General features: G+C 39.0%; 2 protein-coding genes across 7 annotated transcripts in view; one reads left to right on the forward strand and one right to left on the reverse strand.

Annotated features, from left to right (window-relative positions):
• PARN (poly(A)-specific ribonuclease) overlaps positions 1–8,418 on the reverse strand; it is a 40,073-nt gene extending 31,655 nt beyond the window's left edge. Inside the window, exons 1-11 of one of the 3 annotated variants that reach the window (XM_084216730.1) lie at positions 8,356–8,418; positions 7,993–8,070; positions 7,054–7,133; positions 6,635–6,702; positions 6,459–6,540; positions 5,756–5,816; positions 4,936–5,101; positions 4,666–4,731; positions 3,861–3,899; positions 2,033–2,075; positions 1,316–1,396 (exon numbers count right to left, since the gene is read on the reverse strand). In XM_084216730.1, coding sequence (XP_084072856.1) covers positions 1,316–1,396; positions 2,033–2,075; positions 3,861–3,899; positions 4,666–4,731; positions 4,936–5,101; positions 5,756–5,816; positions 6,459–6,540; positions 6,635–6,696 — 600 coding nt within the window. In that variant the 5' untranslated portion in view covers positions 6,697–6,702; positions 7,054–7,133; positions 7,993–8,070; positions 8,356–8,418. Of the gene's footprint in view, positions 1–1,315; positions 1,397–2,032; positions 2,076–3,860; positions 3,900–4,665; positions 4,732–4,935; positions 5,102–5,755; positions 5,817–6,458; positions 6,541–6,634; positions 6,703–7,053; positions 7,134–7,992; positions 8,071–8,342 lie in introns of those variants that run through there. The other 2 variants (XM_084216728.1, XM_084216729.1) reach the window with 2 other exon arrangements.
• A 128-nt stretch (positions 8,419–8,546) lies between these two features.
• BFAR (bifunctional apoptosis regulator) lies at positions 8,547–19,028 on the forward strand. 4 transcript variants are annotated; one of them, XM_084216717.1, is made up of 8 exons: positions 8,547–8,951; positions 12,224–12,554; positions 13,354–13,552; positions 13,904–14,073; positions 14,691–14,835; positions 15,092–15,262; positions 15,708–15,910; positions 16,791–19,026. In XM_084216717.1, exons 2-8 carry the CDS (start codon positions 12,289–12,291, stop codon positions 16,981–16,983), a joined length of 1,347 nt encoding a protein of 448 aa, XP_084072843.1. In that variant the 5' UTR covers positions 8,547–8,951; positions 12,224–12,288; the 3' UTR covers positions 16,984–19,026. The 4 variants fall into 4 exon arrangements, with proteins under 4 accessions (XP_084072843.1, XP_084072842.1, XP_084072841.1 ...); XM_084216716.1 differs by lacking the exon at positions 8,547–8,951 and adding an exon at positions 10,875–10,984; XM_084216715.1 differs by lacking the exon at positions 8,547–8,951 and adding an exon at positions 10,886–11,083 and having other exon boundaries at positions 16,791–19,025.
• The last annotated feature ends 19 nt before the right edge of the window (positions 19,029–19,047 follow it).

The following is a 19,047-nucleotide window of genomic DNA, read 5'->3' on the forward strand; positions in this document are numbered from 1 at the left end:
GAGTAACTTCTCCCCAACGAGAGCAGTAACAGCTGCAATCAGTTCATTGTCAGCACATGATATCCAATAGTGCTCAGCAGCTATGACACTGCAAACAGCTCAGAAGGTATTACAATCAACCTACATATTTTCAGCTGTACTTTTTACATATATTGTTACACATGCAACAGGTTGAATCCTGATTGTCACTCCTATTAAATCAGACCATACTTTTATGCTACCACAAATTGAGGAACAAACATTCTTCATTATTTATATAAACAAAGCCAACGAGAAATATTAAAATGTGCAACTCACATTATATAACACTATAGTTGTATAAACTGACTTTTGCTTAATTTGGGGGGTTCTGACTACAGCACAAATTGTTCTGTAATGGATTTTTCTTTCTCAGGTCTAGGGAAGCAGTTTCTGCCTTGTGTTATCCATCTTTATTCAACCAGAACTAAAATTCGATAAAAACATTCACTGTTACTTCAGCTCTGAAAGCTGCTAGTTTGAGGAAGTAATATCCTTACTAAAAACACTTCAGAAAAACCTACTGTAGTAGGAAACTGCTCCTGACCTGCCTTCTGGATACAGAGATGTCATATTAGTTAATGTCACTTTAGATATCTCTTTCCCTCTTAAAAGGCTTTCTGCATAGAAGTATTATTTACTCCACCCAAACTGATTTTATCTAGGTATATGAAAGCATAAATCACAGGAGTTTGATCAGGAACTCCCACAATTCAAGTCTTATGACCTCCTGAAATTTGCATCACTCAGTAAGCAAAGTAAAAGTCTAATAAACAGTGAGAGTATCTGAATACACCACGTGTGACCTCCTGATCAGTTTGCTGCCACAGCAGTAGCGTGCAGTGTGGTTCTATCAAGAAATGACACATTCACTGTACAGGACACTAACTCAGCCAACCAAGAGCAAGCAAGCTTTGTAAGAGAAGGGAAGACTGTGAATCCAAACCATGTAACAACTTGTTCAAGAATTTCTGCAAGAAACTGACGTTTTCTCTTACTGGGACACACTTCTGTGAGAGCGGAGAGTCATATGAGGAGGTAGTCACTACTCCAGAATACTCATTCAGTATTCCACAAATTCTGATTTTTAAAAAATTTTTAGAGTGCCTTGCAACTCTTTTTGCTCTGTTGCAAGGCCTAAGTTATCTGGTAGAATTTATAAAATCAAATTCAGCCAGCCACAGGAAACCAAAGGGAAACAATACCAAACCTACCCTGCATTTTTGCACTGCTGAGTGAAGTCAGAGATTCTCACCCTTCCTCTCTCACATAAACTAATGGAATTGAATTTATTTACCTGTTCTTTTGCTTGTTTCTGCTGCTCTCTTCTTTTTCGTTCCTCTTCATCTACCTTAGTAATAACAATATATCTCTCCTTCTAAAACAAAAAACGTATAGTTTGAGGAATGACTCTGAGAAGTTCAGATTTAAGGCTGCTGCAAGTTTCTGTAAATTTACATTGTAAAGAAAACTGTGATACCTCAGCAGCAGTTACCTGGCAACACAGCTGTTTCTATTGTAGGCACCACATTATCACCTACTCCCAGAAGCCTATTTTAGAAAGCTGTATTTGCTTCATCCCCCAAACCTGATTTTTCCTAAACCCACTTTTTACTTCTCAAAAAAGATTATCAGCATTTCCTTGTAAATAGTTTGTTTCAAATACATTTTGAAGCAGAGATCTGTGCTGGTATGTGAGGACACAGCACATGATGTTGCTGGTTTTCCTCTGAGATCACAACCTGCTTTTCACTAATAGTGAACATCAGACCCTCTGTATTTTAAAACACCTTTTAGTATCCATTTAAAAAGTAATATTAAGCCACACAAATACATGCCCACACTCCATATGTTGGTCAGATAGAAACTAGTTCACTGTATTCAATTTAAAATGCTTTGAATTTGCATTAAAAAAGCTCAAGTTAGATATAAAAATCAGGAGAGATGGTGAAACTGAGACATACAATTTCCTTTCAACAGAACAAATGTTAGAGGCGGTAACAGGCCTAGCTACCTTATCTGACTCCAGAGTTTCCACGTGGATACCTTTTGGATACCTACGTCAAAACAAATGAAAAGTAAATATTAATAGTTATTCACTTGGCATTTAGCATGTTGAAACCACAACAGTAATTTAGTAATTTCATGTCTCATTATTTCCATAAGTCCTAGGCCTAAAAGAACTATTACAAGTTTCTTTTTAATTTTAATAGTGCAACATTTGAAGCAATAGGCTAGTTTAACTGGCCTCCTTACATTACCTAACAGTAACTGGCACTTACACAATTTCCCATGCTATTGTTGTGGAACCTGTAATTTCTTATTTTGGTGATATTAAGTAAACATCATATAGATATTTCATCACAGTCTAGAATCTTTGCTTTCAAGAAATCCAAAACAAGAAAGCTCTCATTTACTTGCAACCCCAAGACAACTTCTTTGACGACAGCATCTCTTTAATACATCACTTATTTAAGGACTTATTAACAACCCTGAACTTTCTGCTACCAGTAGATTTTAGTAGGAATTATTAACTCAAATGTCATCACCTCTGCTACAGGGTTTAATCACACCACTACAATCATATTTAATTTGCAAAATAACACTATTCAGAGCGCATCCAACTAATAGCAAAAGTAAGAGAATATTGTCTTTTCCTGCTTAACCACTAGCAATTACTCTCATAATCTCATTAAAAGAAACTAACCACAACTGTGCAACCACTTCAGAACCAGCAAGCTTCCTTGTCCTCTGGCTACTCCCAAAATTAGTACTGGAGAGCACACTCCAAACACTGTTGTGACTCCTCACACAGTTTTGAGCCTCCATCTCATTTATGAGCTGCCTCATGCCACAAACCTTGGATGCATCAAAACATTGATGCACAAGAGAATACTTCAATAAACGACCTGTGAAGAGGTCAGGACAAAAGGGCAATCAATAACTTCATTCTTCTGCTTTCATTAGCTCCATGCTACCTTCACAGCTTGGATTTCTCTCTCCAATACACACACAGTGTACACTGCTGTACTCTCATAAAGCAACAACCCTGAATGTTAAAAAAACCACCAGAACACATTCTTCCACCCACTCAGAGAAGATGCAAGGAAATGTATCAGACAAACATAAAACTACATGCTACAGGAAGCTACAGATGTTAAAAAAATGACTGAAAAATTGTTGAAAACACATCTGCATTTTTTCAGATTAGTTCTCAAGCTCACTTCTTGAGATCCCATTTTCTAGAGAGAAGCCTTATTTTATCTGCTTCCAGTGTAAGTAACAGTGTGCCAGATTCAGTCCTGCAACACTGAATTAACTAAACATACAAAAATAAGACGTGCGTATTTTCTACATCTTACTACTGCAGTCAGAACAGTGAAAATCTTACACTAAAGCCTTGAAGTTTCTCCTAAGACTTAAGAGATACATTTAGGCAATATACTAAGTTATCAGAAGTGCTTATGCTTGGCATCCAACAGAAAACTATATCCATACCAGTACCTACTATTTTTTCAGTTAAAGCCCACAATCTCTATAAGCACATGCACTTTCTGCTCACTAAAAAACCTAGCATGCTGCATTTGTTACATAATTCTAGGCTGTGCTGTTCTATTCAGAGATTTTACAAAGGCTAAAACAAATTCTAAGCTTTAATATCTAAATTAATAATCATAAATAAGTTTAATGTAATTAATCTCCAGAACATTACAGAAGTCTTCTTTTAAAGGGAAAAATAAAGTCTAAATCAATCACACCAAGGTCAAGCAGATATATCTTACCCAGATTTCTTATCAAAAGTACTAAAAATATACAGTAAGGCAGTATTACCAGTAACTTACTTCCAGCTCAAGGTCTGATAAATTAATTTCCTTTGAAATCTAAAACCAAAAGACAATTGTGTTACTAATAATCCTTTTACAGAGTGTCTCCTAGGAATGATTTCAGTTTAAGCTAAACTTTTTCTGAACATTAAGCTGAACATTTGTAGAAAGATTTTTAAAGCAACAGTCACTGCTAGCAGAACTATAGGCTAGGAAGAAATTTACTGAATTCTGATGTTCAGCTGCCAAAATGTAAAAGCATTTACACCATGTTCTAAAGTCACCGTGTATCTTCTCATCAGAGAGTATTGTGTAGTCATAATCACTCAACACAGATACAGTGATGGTACCTTATCCCCAGCTTCACCATGTTCTACTATTCCTAAATTAGTTTTTTAAAACATTTTTTAAATAATCATACTCTCCAAATATCTAGTTTCCAAAGCTAAACAGAATTTTGGGAAGGAAACCTACTAAAAACAGTCACACACTGCCAACTGTGAACAACCAATAGCTCAAAAGTTTCTTTATAAAATGCATCTCCAAGGCTTATGGATCACTTCAGCAGTAACAAAAGGCAGCTCACATATAGAAGACATCTCTTGACTATACTTAAAATATTTTGCCACTACGTGCAGAAGTTACAGCTCAAAATAAATTACACCCCCTGTATACATTACCACATATTCTCAACATTCAAAAATTAGACAAATGTAGGTTTTGCTACAGTTAACCCAAGTAAACATATTCTTCCCTGTCACTCCCCTAATTCTATGACTAAACTAAAAAAATTTTTCAGAAAAATGCAATGTCAGAAACTGACCCTGTACATGGCTCCAGTTCCAAACTTTCGCTTTCTTCATTCTTTAATAAGTCTTCTATCCGTTCCCTGGAAGAAACAGATTATTTGCTTCTGTATCTACTATTTAATTTTTTGGAAGTTTACAGCTGTCCCCAGAAGAAAGTACTTCGTAACAAAAAGAGCATCATTTTACAAACAGTGAAATAACAGAAATGGCTTCAACATGTGAAAATATCACTACTGTTAATATTTTAGTTTTAACATCAGAGGATATTAAACAGGGTTACTTACACTACTTTCTCTACAAATTTTTTCTGATCTTCAGGAATTGTTACAGGGCACTTTGTGGAATTAGGAGAAATGTATGACAGAGATCCTGCACCATTGGCTTGAGAATGTTTTTCATCATACTGTTCCCTTAGCTGTCTCTCTTCTTCCTGATTTAAATACGGAATTCCTAACAAAAAAAGGTAAAGCTCATCATAATTAGAGACTAATTAGAGATGTGTAGGGATTCAAGCATTTGCCTCTGTTACACCCCTGCAGACTGAAAGCAAACCCTTCCCTTTCAGTGATCTGCAGTAGATGTGTGTCTGTCCAGCCTCCCAGCACGTGCCAGGTTAGCTGGTACCACTGCACTACAGAGCCTCCTCTGCACAAGGCATGAGCCCCAGCACTGCAGAGCTGCAGGTCACAAGCACTGAAGTACTGAGCGCTGCTCTCCTTGCTCTGTGCATCTCCAATAACAGACTGCAGCAGCCCCAAGCACAGCGCACTGGGATCCCTTTCCTGTGCATTCCTACTCACATATTACACAGCTCCACACCCTGTTACTCTAGTCACGCTTTGCCTCCATACAAAAAAAAAACAAAACCAAACAAGCTCTCATGTTAGTGGGAATTCCGTTCTGCTGAACTATGCAATGAATTCTTAGAAAGGGAGTTACCATCAGCACAACAGTAGACTGGATAAGAATAATTCAAGAACTTCACTGTGTGTTAAGACAGTATCATGGATGGCAGCCTTTTTTCTTTTGCAGAAAAAAATGAAAGGTGTCATCACAAATTTTGCAGACATTGAAAGAAATTGAAAACAAACCAAAACAACTCACCGTTGCGAAAAACTTTATTAAAATCAAATCCTTGGTTTGCTAAAAAATCTATACTTGAACTCTGCAACAAGAGAAAAAGGCTTTACAATTGGCAAAAGTAGCTGTGGCATCAGTTATTTTCACACTTTAAAAGAAATTATACAAAGTCCAAAGCCAAGAACAACTGAGTTTGTGACCCTAAAGAAGCCACTGAGAGTTTAGGCTATACTACTTTTCTTATTGATTTTCAACTTCCATAAGGTAAAAGAACCATGAATATGGTAAAGGATAAAGATGAAAGAACAAACTATGTGGAGAGAGGAAACAAAAGAAAGCAAAATGTGGTTCAGGAGAACAAATCTGAGACCAGAAAAATGTTGGCAATTGCCTAGGAAGCAGTGAAAGCAAGATAAGCAGATGAGACTAAAGGATCAAAAAAGCAAGGAAACTGGAAGTTCAATGCGAAGAGGGAAAAAAATAGAATCATTTTGCCAAGTTTGGAATACTATCTCAAATTCCAGAAATCACACATAACAAGATTTAAAAACTGAAGTCAAGGATATTCCCTTCAAGCTTCCATTTTTGGGATTGCTCTTAACAGATGCTTATTTATTTTATAAGAAAAAAAAACCCAATGCAGAAACTTACATTTTTCTACCTTTAAAACTGAAGCTTGTTTCAGGTATACCTTAACCAAAAAAAATTAAACTGCTTTTCTACTAACCTGACAGACAAACTTGACATCTGGTGAATTTCTGTTAAAGGGTTTTGGAAAAATATAGAAATTAAATGACTTCATTATATACCTGTAGAAAAGATGAGTTACATGTCAATACAGCTTGTCAGTATTACTTTAGAAAATCCTCAATTAAGAAAACAAGAAATAAGAGAATTACATACTTTTCTTCTGTGTCATCATATTTAAAAGTGCAAAGGCCAAACTGAAAGAGCAAAAAATCCATGGAATGCTGTAAAATGAAAGAAAAATGTTGCATGAGAATAAAACATCTACATATTTAAACATTACCAGGGTGCATCCTCATATGATTTCTCTCCATTTCAAAATAAAGTGAATCTTCTTAACCAATGTTCATTTCGCTGGTAATTTGAAAGTAAACGCACCAGAGTTCTTCTGCTAGTTTTCATCCCCATTAATCATCTTACTATTGGCCCAAGATGACTTTAGCATGCAGTTCCATTCCACAAAGAGACAAGAACTGAGCGAAGTTCCACCTCTCTCTCCTCCTGTTGGTCACACAAACAAGATGCTGCACCAACAGCAGCTTCAGTCTTCATTTTAGTCCATGTAAACACTTTACCTTTTTAAGTTTCTGATACCTTTCTTCTGGAGTGTCAAAGCCATTTGTTAATGCACTAACAGAAGGCCCATCACTGATCCCTGAAAAGGCAGAACATATTTTGCTTTGTGTAAGCTTTTCAAAATTAACCACAGCAAAGAAATGCAAAAACTGGCAATTTGAGAAAATGCTTTCACTTAAAGTATGTATTACAAATATTTAATTTGAGGAAAATACTGCTGCAATAAGCCACTCATTTTAATAGGGGTGTTCTAGAAGTAAAACTCTCCTGCAAAAGCTCTGTCATTCTGGCTCCTATTCAACATGTCAGTAGCAGGCCAAGACCTACCAATACCCTAATGTAAATGGGCTTTACAACTCAATGAAGGATCAAAGCCAAACTAAAAATGGGAAGTGTTGCCCAGAGATTTATTGAATAGTGACCTTAAGCAATATGCAACAACTGTACTTCCACAAACACCACATGTAACAAAACCTAGTCTCATCAGTGAACTGAACTCTGCATCCCAAAAGTGACATACCAACTAAAGCATCTCTCTGCTGCTCATACCCTCAGGGTTTCACAAGCACACACGTTCTTAGCGCTGCCCTTCCCTGTCCAAACACTTGCAGGATCTTCCTCACTTATTCCAATCTATGGCTTTCATGACACACATAACGCCTTCTGTTTTTTTTACCTTGAAGTGCAACAACTATCAGTTGTCATGCTGAAAGATTACTGTGGGAGCACAAGCATGATTACTGTGGGAGCACAAGCATGACCAAAGCCTTGCAATCGCACATGTAACAGGTGGTTTAACCTCTTTGTGGTGGCCTCAGCTTTAGCTTTTTCAAGCCAACCCTGAGACACATCACAGGAGTGAACTCGGGCACCGAAGTCAAACTACCCGCCTCAGAGACTGCCAACAGTTCACAATGACAAAACAGGTGCAACTGTACCTGAAAACTCTCCATCGATGGCCAGGAAGTCCGACTCTTCAATGGCTTCATACACTTTGTTTAGATTATCCTTAAAATCTGCGGGTAAAGGGTTAAAACAAACTTGAGACTACAAACGACATCCACCGGCAGCCCGGCGCCCCTAAGGGCCTGCCCGCCGCCCCCTCAGCCTCGGGCCGCGCCTCCCCGCCCAGGACTGCGCCTCATGGGTGAGCGGGGCAATGGGGACCCTTTCGCCATGAACGAGAGGCTGAGGCCGGAGCGGCCGCCAGCCCAGGGCACGGACGCCGGGACACCGGAACAGCTTAGCGCCAGCTAAGCTCGGGACGCGGGGCCGGGTGGTCACTCACTGCTCCTGATCACCTCCATCCCGCGTCCCCGCCCGCCGGAGCTCGGCCCGGCACCGCCCGGCACCGCCCGCCGCCGCCGCCGAGCGCTTCCGGGGCCGCCCCGCGCGCCGCACGTGAACGCGCACGTGAGCCCGGGCCGCCGCCATCTCCTACCGGGGCGGAGCCCTCAGGGCCGCACCGCCCTGTCCGGCCGGGGCTCGGCGCCGCCGGCTTTGAACGGCGTCTTCAGCAGCTCTGCCGTGTGGTCTGAGCGGGCCGTAGGACCGGAGTGGCTGCAGCGGGGCTGCCGGGGGGAAGGAAGTCTTACACTAGCCGCGGTTCTGTGGTGAAATGTCATGGATGTGGGCCTCGCTCTCAAAGCCAGAAATACGAAACTAGCACCAGCAAGGAAGAAGGCATGGGACTCTGCCTAGGAGACACCAGGAGGACGGTGGAGAACTGCTAGCGACGATGCCTTAATGATGATAATTCCAGGGGAACTGGAGGCCTTGCCATATTACAGAAGGAACGTCTTCCTGTTCCGAGCGGCACTTTGACAGCTCGCTGTAGAAGAGCAGCAGGATGGGCCCGCAGCAGCGCTGTGCGAGGAAGAGCTGCCCCGGAGAGCAGGTGCTGCACAGGGGCAGAGGGCAGGAGCTGTGGGCACGGGCGGCAGAAGAGTTCAGAGTTTGTGCTGCAGGGCTGGAGTTCAGAAGGCTCATAAAGTATCTTTTCCAGAATTCCAGCAGAATGAAAGCAAATGAAAAATTCTCCACAAACTGTGCTTACAGAAAAAAGATAAATAATTAGGCAGGATGTACTGGAGAGAGCTTTTAAAAATTCTTCAATATTAAGCTTTGCCTTTTCAGTATAAGCCATTTATTCAACAGACATTCCCAACAAATCATCTAGTATGATTAAATGGCTCCCGGTAAGATATTATTAAAATGGCAGAGATGTTTTTATTTTGCAGTGAATTGGCTGAAGCCTAAAATTTTCATGTCGCTCAGTTTTTAAGGGGCATTTCTGCACTTTCTAGTTAAAGTGGCACTTTAAAGTGATTGATGGCTGTTTTAGAAGCCTGACGTTTTCCCACAAGTAGCAGACAAATCTGGGAACTCTTTGCTTCCCTCACCCACAAAATAAACTTTAAGTCAAACAGTAAGGTACTGTAATTAAGTGCTTCAATAGGAATTGAAGTACTATGTCTTACAGATTAGACATTTTTTACTTCAACATGCATGTATTGTTACGTAAGCAGAAGGAGCACCCAAAAAGTGGGAGAGGGCAATACAAGCAGTTAGTTCAAGATTCCATGGCTTTTTATATGTCAAAAGTTTTATAAACTGGAACAGAAAGGCCATGTTTTCACATCATTTAAGCCTGCTGCACAGACTATCAAACACTTGTATGCTCTTTTACTTTACTGAACATTGAATGTGAAACTAAGTGAAAAGACACAAAAAAGTAGTAAAAAACTATATTCTAGAACAAGTCTTTTGGGCTGCATTTTCACCTTGCATACTAAGGTAGATCTAGATGCACTTCCTCAGATCTAGAAGGTTGAATTCTTTCATGCTAAAGATCTATTGATTGGTTCTCTGGAAAAAAACTGGATAATATGAGAGAGAAAACAATGAGAGACTATTTTCTTTCTTGAAATAGGCTGGAATAATTAACTGAAATGTCATTTGAACTGGACTTGTAGCTTGTATCAAACTGAAACAAAATCTTAAAAGAAAATGTCACTGTTTTGAACAGTTGAAAAAATACATCTCAGAGGTATACTTTAAAAATTCACAGAATCAATTAGGTTGGAGAAAATCTCTGGGACCTCTGGGATCATTGAGTCCCATCTGTGACCAAACACTACCCTATCATTTAGACTGTGGCACTCAATTCTACGTCCAGTCCTTAAACGCCTCCAGGGACGGTGATTCCACCACCTCCCTGTGCAGCCCATTCCAATGTCTGATACCCTTTCATAATGCCCAACCTAAACCTGCCCTGGTGCAGAGTAAAGCTAAGTCCTGTCACTGGTTCCTTGGGAGAAGAAGCCCATCCCCACCTGGCTACAACCTCCTGTCAGGGTGTTGTAGAGTGAATCAATTTTTTTTGGACTAGTCAAAAAGAATTTCGGTAAGGGAATAGAGACTGATAGAAGTAATTGTGCATGTGACTCTTATGTGCTAAGAGTAGTCTCTGTGCACGATGCGTTAGCACTGCAATCAAACTAGCACCTGAAAGTCTCATTTACTTCTAAGATTACACCTCGAATCTCTACTGTAAAATCAACCTTGAATAGTTTCTGCGAAGGAATGCTGCCTGGGTGCGTAGTGTACAGTAAGCAAGCGTACCTCAGTTCTCACGAATATAGAAGTGTGTGTTTTCCCAGAAATGGGAGTGTAGCAGTGCTCACGACCCGTGATAACGCTTGAAATAAAAGGCGAGCGGCTGCGGTGTTGGCCGGCCGCTGTGGCGGGGGAGGAGCCGCGCTGCCGCCGTGCTCGCGGGGCGGAAGCGGCGGGGCGGGCCCGGCCCGGCCCCTCCTCGGCCCGGGGCTGCAGCCGGGGCGCCGCGGGGCCCGCGCGAGCCGCAGGGGATCGGGCTCGGGCCGCCCCCGCGCCGGCCCGGCCGGGCAACGCCGCGGGCCCGGACCGCAGGTGCTGTGCTTGAGGAAGCAGCGCGGGGTGCAGGAAACTGGAGCTGGGAAGAGACAGGAATTATTCTTCTGCTGGCTCTTACTTGGCGCAGACTGAGCGGTGAAATACTTTTCCTGTATTTTCCACGGAAATTCTCTTGCTTCTGTCTTTCAGGGAAACTAGAAGAATGTTTTTAGGGGCAAAATCTTGTCTTTATTTCTCTTCTTACAAGTGCTGTTTCAGGTTTTAGATAGCCAACAGCCTGTGCTTTGCCGTGGAAATACAAGTTTGGAAGTCTAAGAATTCTAATTTCACTATCGGTTTCTGTTTTTGAACTTGTGCTTTTTTCGTAATTTCTGTTCTTTACCTGCTGGCGTGTTTACCTCTTCGTGCTTGATCTGGGTGGCAAGTTGGTAATTTAGCAGTAAGCAGGAGCCTCAAGGTGGAGAGTGTAATCATGTTTTGGTTTGGTAGTGTCTGAGAAGAAAATTGTCTAGTTCTTGGTATCTTCTAAGATATCATGAGTGATGAGTGAATGATCTGGATCACTGTTTTTCTTAAGAAATATACTGCTGACTAAGAGACTGGAGGAGGAACATCAAGCAAATATATTTTTTGTAAACTTGGAACCATCTTAAACTCTTATCTGTGCATTTTCTGTAATGTTAACAAAGTAACTACAAGTAACATTAATGTGGAGTTTAGACCTTGGCTGACAAGGTGTGCAGATCAATCCCTTATGATTCTGAAGCATATGACTTGGTGGATCAAACTTTTTTTTTTTAACATTGCCCAGCAATGTCTAGCATTGATCTCTGTTAGTAATGTTTTCTTCCATATGCTCAGAAAGAAGAGGGATTAAGTGAATTAGATCGTTACATTATACTGGTATTTTATTTTTGTATCCGCTGATTATACTTTTTAATTATGTTTTCTTTGACTGGTTTCTTTTACTGAAACTTTGATTAAAGCTACTGTCAAAAGTCATGTGAATCATAGGGAATAATTTTGTATCACTTTCATGTATTTTATAACATGGGAGAAGAAAGCATAGGGAGATTGAGCCTAGCTATTTACATCTAGAATCTGCTTTTGATTGTAGTTGGCAATGAATATATTGTTGAAAAAGTAGATCATGTTTCATTTTGGGGCGGGCTGAGTTACTTAAAAAATTTAAAACCATCCGAGTGTCAAAAGCGGTGCAAAGATAAATCACATTGCTTACAATTCTATAATAGCTGTTTTCATGTTGCTTTGCAGAAGTAGTGCCTTATCTGGATTGAAGATCTAAGAGAGCTTTCTGTTTGTGTAAGGCATAAAGGAAAATGGAAGAAGGTGAGACTTTACGAGAGGAAACAGAGAGGGCAAAAGTTGAACCGTGTGCTACTGCTGGCCTGGGCCGGCAGATATCAGTCAGTGAGTTCCTCTGCCACTGCTGCTACGACATTCTGATCAATCCCACCACCCTGAACTGTGGGCACAGCTTCTGTAGGCATTGCTTGGCCTTGTGGTGGGTGTCATCCAAGAAGAATGAATGCCCGGAATGCAGAGAAAAATGGGAAGGATTCCCCAAAGTTAACATCCTCCTCAGGTGAGTGAACTATTTTGTGAATGTCTTCTTTACATAAATAAAACCACAGAAATTAGCTGTCTGGTTTCTTGAGCTTGCTGCAGGTATTCTTAGATAATTGGTAATCTGAACTGTCACAAAGAAATTTAAATCCTAAAGACTTTCAGATTGTGCACTTGTAATGAATTGTTTAAGTCCATGGAATTAAGGGGTAGGGTTGGTTGGTTTTGTTTTCAGGGTGGGCTTTCCCCCCTCCCTTCTACATTTTTTGGGAGCTGGAGAGGCAGGATCCTCAGTCTTCTAATATAGCTGGTTGTTTTCTAATAATTCTGAGTTAGATTGATCTTGGGTAATTGTGCAGTAATTTCTGTAATAGGAATTATGTATTGGAAGAAGTGTGATCATTTTGCAGAACAAAGCTAAAAATATCCACTTGGTGTCTTGGATTACTCACAAGTTCTTTTGTTAATAATAATTTATCTGGGGTTAATCATGTTTAAATAAATAGATGGTAGGCTTTTATATGTTGTCTTTTGTTTAGCATTTTTTAATAATTGAGGCTTGCCAGTGGCACACAAAATTCTAATTTTATATAAGAAATAACTTGGGAGTTATGTGATATTTTAGCTTTAGAAGCTAAAGAAAATGGGTTTTTGGCAGTGATTGATAAAATTCTAAATTTACTAAGCTTTAATAACTAATTTTTTCTTGCTTTTAAGTCTTTAGTAAAGGCTGGAAAACAAAAATCCAAAAATTACTCCCTTTCCTGAATATTAAGCTTCAATGGTTGCAGTATAATGACAAATATTTTTGCTATTAGGGATGTTATTGAAAAGCTATTTTCTGATGCCATTGAACAAAGAAAAGAAGATATTCAACAGAACAGTGATGTAGCACGCAGCTTAGCAACTTTCCAAAAGCATGGGAATGACCAGATGCCTACAGTTCCAAACACAGGAAGAATTCATCCTCGAGGAGGGTTTTTCTCAGGCGTTCTGACAGCTTTAACTTGTGTAGCAGTAAGTTTCATCTGGTTGGTTTTCCCTATTTGCTTCCTTAAGCATGCAATCAAATATTCTTACATTACATGCACAGTAAAAACATTGTCAGCACAGAAGACACTCCAGCTGGGCAGATTAAGTAAGGTGGCCTTCAGAGCTGTCTGTCAGGAACTACAACTGCAGTGTACAGCAAATTGAAGTTAGTGGGTAAAACTTCAAAATACTTACTTAAAACCTGAATGTTCTAGTCTCCATAAAATGGAAGACTCTACCTGTCAAGCTTCTTATTGTATGTTTAGTTATATCATTCATGCATTTGCTTTGCAAGTAAAAGATCTTTGTTTATTTATCTTTGTAATCTACCTGTAGGTAGTTCTACTTGGCTATCACTGGAGTAGCAGAGAATTTGAAGATGATCTTCTTGTCCACAAGCCTGTTGCTAAGTGGACTGCTGAGGAAGTGATACTCTGGCTGGAGCAGCTGGGCCCTTGGGCTTCACATTACAAGGAAGGATTTTTACTGGAGAAAGTAAATGGAAGGTGAGAGGCCTTGTGGTCAAGGACAACTGTTATGTGATTGGACTACTGACAGATTCATTAGGAGTGGCTTATTGTGAAATGACTGTACTGTGTTACATAGATTGTGGGAATATTCTGTTGATGTATCAGAATAAATTTCAGAAGAAATTTTAACAGTTGCTGTTGAAAACTTTAAGTAGTAGATACTTAGCAAGCTACCTGAAAATTTTCTAAGAACTTTTTAAAATGCTGACAATGGAGACTGAAATGATACCAAGAGTAAAATGCTACTGATGTATTATCCACCCCTTGCACCTTTCCTTTCTTGTGGAAACAGGTATGTGCTATATGCATATGTATTCCACCCAAGAGCCATGCTGAAAGCAGGCAAGAGGAAACTGGAAAAGAAGGAAATTTAAAGCCCAGGCTCTGAGATGCAGTTGGAATAGAACACTTGATAGGCAATGTAATGATGATCTTCTAAAGTGTGCCAACCCAAAGTATTCTCTGATTCCTTAACCCAAAAGGTGCTACCTTGTATCAGTAGCTTGTTGTTTCAGTATGCAGTTGTGTATTTGTTAGTCATCTATTTTGGTGAATAGGCACTGTTTATCTTCTTAACTCTTCTGCTTTTGTAGACTCCTCCTAACACTGACTGAAGAGGATTTCACCAAAGAGCCTTACAGTGTAGAGAACAGTAACCACAGGAGAGCTATTATAGCAGAACTGGAATGTGTGAAAACTTTAGGTGTTAAACCACCACAGAACCTTTGGGAATATAAGGTAAATTTTATATAAAATGTGTCATGTCATGTATATTAATTATTTTTAAAGTAATACCTTTAAAAGAAGATTCTCTTAAAACCAGGAGGAATGTTAAAGTAGTGGAATTACCTGTGTTAAAACTGCTCAGTTTAATGACCTGTTGTATTTGAAAAAAAACTCTTTGAAAAATGATTGTCAGAAAATCTAAGAAGTGGCATGTGCCTTTCATATTGTTTTTTTACTGATTGAAACTTAATAATTTGATATCTTTTAGGCCGTAAACCCAGGAAAATCACTCTTTCTTCTGTATGCACTGAAGAGTTCTCCAAGACTCAGTATGTTATACCTATATTTGTTTGATTACACAGAAGCTTTCCTACCTTTCATCCACACAATTTGTCCTATGCAAGAAGACAAGTATGAAGATACTGTCACAAAACTACTTGTAAGTATTCAAACATTAAATATGATACTTGCTTTAGTTATATAAGCATTTTAAGACTAGCAGCATAAAAACACATGATGTAATTATTCATCGTTTTATCTCTTTACACTATGACTAAAAAGAGCAGATCTACAGAGTAAGTAGTTCTTTGATTTTATTGTATGCAATCACCAGTGTTGCAACCATGGCCTTTAATAGCATTGATTTTAGGCTTTTAAGACTTTAACTGTGTGAAACTGATTCTTCTGAAGTTCACATGACTACTGAAAGTGATGTTCTAATCTAATGGAAATTATTGCATTACAGTATTACCTACTAGCAGGTATAATAAATTACTGCTTTCAGTGTATAAAACCCCCAGCTTTTCAACAAAAGACTAGTGGAAATAAGCCAGTATTAAGTTTAATAGAAAATTGATTAACAGTCTTTTTGTCCTAATTTACAGGACCTTAAAGATCCTTCTTGGAGGCAATGGAGAGAATTCACTGTAAAGTATTTATTTTTGCCATACCAGCTGATAGCTGAATTTGCTTGGGATTGGCTAGATGTGCATTACTGGACCTCAAGATTTATAATTGTAAATGCCATGTTGCTTTCTGTTCTGGAATTGTTCTCCTTTTGGAGGCTGTGGTCAAGAAGAGAATTGAAGTAAGTCTTACAAAGCTTGTGGAAGAGGGTAGGAAGTACAGGACCTTAGGAAGGGGAAGTAACAGCCTTACAATTTCACAGTTGCTCACTGGAATGAGTGTCTAACCCAAACTCTGAGGTTAATAATAACATGTGAATCTGCATTCCCACATATGCTACTGCTTGCTCTTGGATACCTTTATTTCTGTGCATGCTTCCAAGGGTTTCTTAGAGGTGGTTTTACTTATCAGATGTAGCAAATGTGGAAACAGCAACAAGCACGTGCTTAACCACTGGGAGATATTAAACCTTACCTTGAGAGCTGCCTCTTATGGTGCCTGGTATTAGCTGTCAGTTGAGAACTAAGTACACCAGAATGTAGTCATGATACAGTGTAGTTATTATGGGATGAGTCCTCAGACTCATAAATAAGTTCAGTTATACTGATACTAGTTCTGATAATTTATCAAATTTTCTGTTTTCTGTTACTACCTCAGTCTTAATTCAAGCATATTAACATTCATAGTTGGTGTGATCTTTGGAAATGGTATGGGAGAAATTCTTGTTTCGGTGTGTACTGGGTTTTCCCTTTGCCAGCCGATAGAGGGCAGAAGGTGCCCAGAGCAGCACAGGGAGCAGGGACAGCCTGAGACACAGAGCTGTGGTGTGGCACTGGAACCTGCTGGGCTTTGGGGTCTAAATGCACTGACAGTGCTTCCTTTTTAGATCTGCTACTGCTGGATTCTAGGGAAGTTTTTCCTGGAGTGCAAAATGGTGTTTTTTACAGGTACCCGAGGAAGGCCCAAGTAATGCAAAGCTGTAGCACCTATTAGGTTTTCTTAGAGCTGGGTAAAAACAAACCAGAAAGTTCCTCTAAGCCTTTCCCTTTCCTTTTTCACAGGACTATTCCTCACAGAATGTGGAGACATTTCTGGAAAGTCTCAACCCAGGGACTTTTTGTTGCCATTTTTTGGCCTTTTATTCCTCAGTTTGTCTGCAATTGTTTGTTTTACTGGGCCTTGTATTTTAACCCAGTTATAAACATTGATCTTGTGGTTACAGAGATAAGGCGTCTGGAGACACAAGTGCAGTGATTGGCATTGGAACTCTTGAGCTGTTTAGCCTCTAAAAATGGACATTTTGAATAAACTTTGCTTTTCTTCTTTATGTATGTCGCAGTGAAAATGGTGGATTATGTTATTTTAAACATGAAAAAGCTTTAAGATAAGTTACTCTTAAACCAGCTGATTCTAAATTGGAGGATGAAGGAAAAAATGAATTTTCTATTGGAAAAAAAAGCACATTCCTGTATAGCCATGTAAAACTCATAGAATCATCTCACCGTATTTGTATCAGATAAATTTCTTTATTCTGTCCTGAGCATTCTGTGTATTTTCAAGCCTGCCTTAAAGTCAGTGTCTTCTGCACTGCTGCAGTGATTTCTTTCTTTTTCTTTTTAAACTTAGCATTTCATACCAGCAGTATATTCCTCAATTTCAGTTTGCCAAAAGAATGCCCTTCCTGGACAGGCTTGATGTTGAAAGAACTTCATTTATCTCAGTCTTCTTTACATGTAGCATTGTGACTGCCCTATACAGTCTCACAGTAGAGTTTGTTCCAAAATTCCTGCTGTTGAAGGCAAAGGCTATTGAATTTTCTTGTGTCTTGGAAAATGTGATAATTACCATGGAAATTTTTTATTCAGCTCAGTTAGACTTCATAAATAGCTCCTTTCATTCTCTCTTCTTGAATTCTGTTGCTAATTCTTAAATATCTCATAAAAAGGATTATTTTGGAAAAGTGACCTGACACTGTAATTACTTATGGCAATATAATGTGTGTGTATCTATGTCTGTGAGCAAATATTGACTGGGAAGTTATTTGTGTAAGCAGGATTGATGTTTGTTAATGTATGTTCCTTTGATGAATCAAAAGGTAAGTTTTTTTTCAAGAACTTTGTCCCCTTGCAGTCTGCATTGGTTTGTTTTTTTGTTTATTTTGTTGGTGTCAGTAATGTGAACTAAATTTGCCTATGAATATTTTTCGTGATTAAAGATCTCTCTTGAAATCTTCACTATTCCTGTAGAGAATTTGGGTTTTGATTTTTGTTTGGGTTTTGATTTTATTTATTTTAATATTGAAGTACATGTAATTAGCTTTGACTTGCGCAAACTTGTTCTTTAGCCCTGCATCTTTGAGTAGGTTGAGGTGGGTGAAAGTAGACATAAAACATTCCTGGATCTATAACTCCTCAAATCAGCAGGTAGCAAACAGTGTATTATTCTTCAGTTCAGGGTACTGATTTCTCTTCCCGAAGGGTTAAAAATAACTGTGAAGTGACCCTAGTTAAAACCAGCTTTACACCCTGATGAGGTGTATATACTTCTGAGCTTCATAAACTCTTGCTGTGCAGGATCAAACACTTGTGAGAAAGCCAGTTGGTCCCAACAACTTCTACCTTTTTTTTCATGTTTCTGTTTTGGTGATGGTTTGCATTTGCATTTTTAAATCTGGCTCTAAAGTTCTAAGGGTAGAATTCCTCCCTGTGCTTGCAGGAAATTCAGGGTGTACATAGAGTAAGGAGTCTGAGCCTTATCAAATAATCAGTTAGTGAGAAAACTACTTAAAAAGTAAATGCTGGGAAAAAAAACCCAATTCTATGATTCTTCAATGCAGGTAGCATTACTCCAGGTGAATGAAATTCAACACTTCAGTTAGGCTTTGTAGTAGGTGTTTAATGTAGATGAGAGGGCTCTTTGTGCTGACACTGTCACTTCATGGACTTTTTTCAGTCAGTTCAAAGTTAACAAATGCTAAGATTTGTTAGTGGAGAAGTTTGATTTGTATTTTATAGCCAGTGGAGGGGGGATAAAAAGTTCACAGTGAATGATATTATCAATCTGAAAAATCTATGAATCTGAATATGAAAAAAAATTAACATTGTCAGTTACTCCTTAAGCTGATAAATTCAGATTTCTATTGAGTCAATAATAAGTGCATGGGAGAAAGCAAATAACAAGAAAAATGTCTACTTTGCCCGTTTTGAGGTGGAGAGGCTGAGATGGAATGAAGGAGTATCAGGAAAGGGGAAAATAATTTCTTGTCATTACTGTGGCCAAAAAAAAGTCATTTTAGATTTAAATATGTACAAGAGTCAT

This window comes from Fringilla coelebs, assembly GCF_963513975.1.
Source record: "Fringilla coelebs genome assembly, chromosome: 16".
Lineage (NCBI taxonomy): Eukaryota > Metazoa > Chordata > Aves > Passeriformes > Fringillidae > Fringilla > Fringilla coelebs.

Excerpts from the sequence above, each read along its gene's own strand:
- BFAR (XM_084216717.1), top strand. The coding sequence starts at position 12,289 with ATGGAAGAAGGTGAGACTTTACGAGAGGAAACAGAGAGGGCAAAAGTT. Across the intron at positions 12,555-13,353 it reads AAAGTTAACATCCTCCTCAG|GGATGTTATTGAAAAGCTAT; the intron begins GTGAGTGAACTA and ends TTTTGCTATTAG. Across the intron at positions 15,263-15,707 it reads ATACTGTCACAAAACTACTT|GACCTTAAAGATCCTTCTTG; the intron begins GTAAGTATTCAA and ends CCTAATTTACAG.